This window comes from Monoraphidium neglectum, assembly GCF_000611645.1.
Source record: "Monoraphidium neglectum strain SAG 48.87 unplaced genomic scaffold scaffold05922, whole genome shotgun sequence".
Classification (NCBI taxonomy): Eukaryota; Viridiplantae; Chlorophyta; class Chlorophyceae; order Sphaeropleales; family Selenastraceae; genus Monoraphidium; species Monoraphidium neglectum.
Window position 1 is genome coordinate 2416 of NW_014007711.1, and position 682 is coordinate 3097.

General features: G+C 71.4%; 1 protein-coding gene across 1 annotated transcript; it reads left to right on the forward strand.

Annotated features, from left to right (window-relative positions):
- Positions 1-406: 406 nt before the first annotated feature.
- Positions 407-670, forward strand: MNEG_16044 (hypothetical protein; the record flags this gene model as incomplete). Its single annotated transcript, XM_014035485.1, has 1 exon — positions 407-670. A coding segment is annotated over one exon (264 nt), but the record flags the coding sequence as incomplete, so codon positions are not given.
- Positions 671-682: the final 12 nt, after the last annotated feature.

The window sequence follows — 682 nt, forward strand, 5'->3', positions numbered from 1 at the left end:
CGTACGTGTTTCTTTGTGCGTATGTGTTTGTGTTGTGTTGTGCTGTTCGAGCAATTGTGAGAATGTGAGAGAGGGGAGGAGAGAGGGTGTGAGTGAATTCGAGAATGTGAGAGTGGGGAGGAGAGAGGGAGGGATAGAGGGGGAGCGTGCGTGTGCGCTGCACGCGCTCGTCGGCGCCGCTGCTTGCGGCAACAACGGCGCGCACGTACAGCGTGCCCCCTCGTGCGGCGCGGCGCCCCCTCGCGCCCGAAGAGCTGGCAACGGCGCAGCAGGCGGCGCGCCCTCGCCGCAGCGCTTCCAGCGCCGCCGCGTTCCAGTCTCATTTTTGTGGAGGGGCGCAGCACCAATACCGACCACAACGCGAATGGCCCCGACCCTTCTTTCCCCTGCATCCCCCGCCCCGCAGGCTCTCCGCCTGCGACGGCGCCGCGGCCCGCGCCGAACGCGCCGGCCTGCTCCCTTTCTTCCGCGCTGCGCTGCCGCCGCTGCTGCAGTCGGAAGCCGACCGGGCGGCGCGCCTGCAGGCGTGGCACACGCACACGGGCCACGCGTCGGAGGACCCGAAAGCGCGCGCGGCGGCCGCGCTGAGCGCGCTGTGCGCCGGCTGCCTCGAGCCGCTGGCCGGCGCCGACGCGCGCGCGGAGGTGTGCCCGGCCTGCGGCGCGGCCGCGTTCTGCCGCGT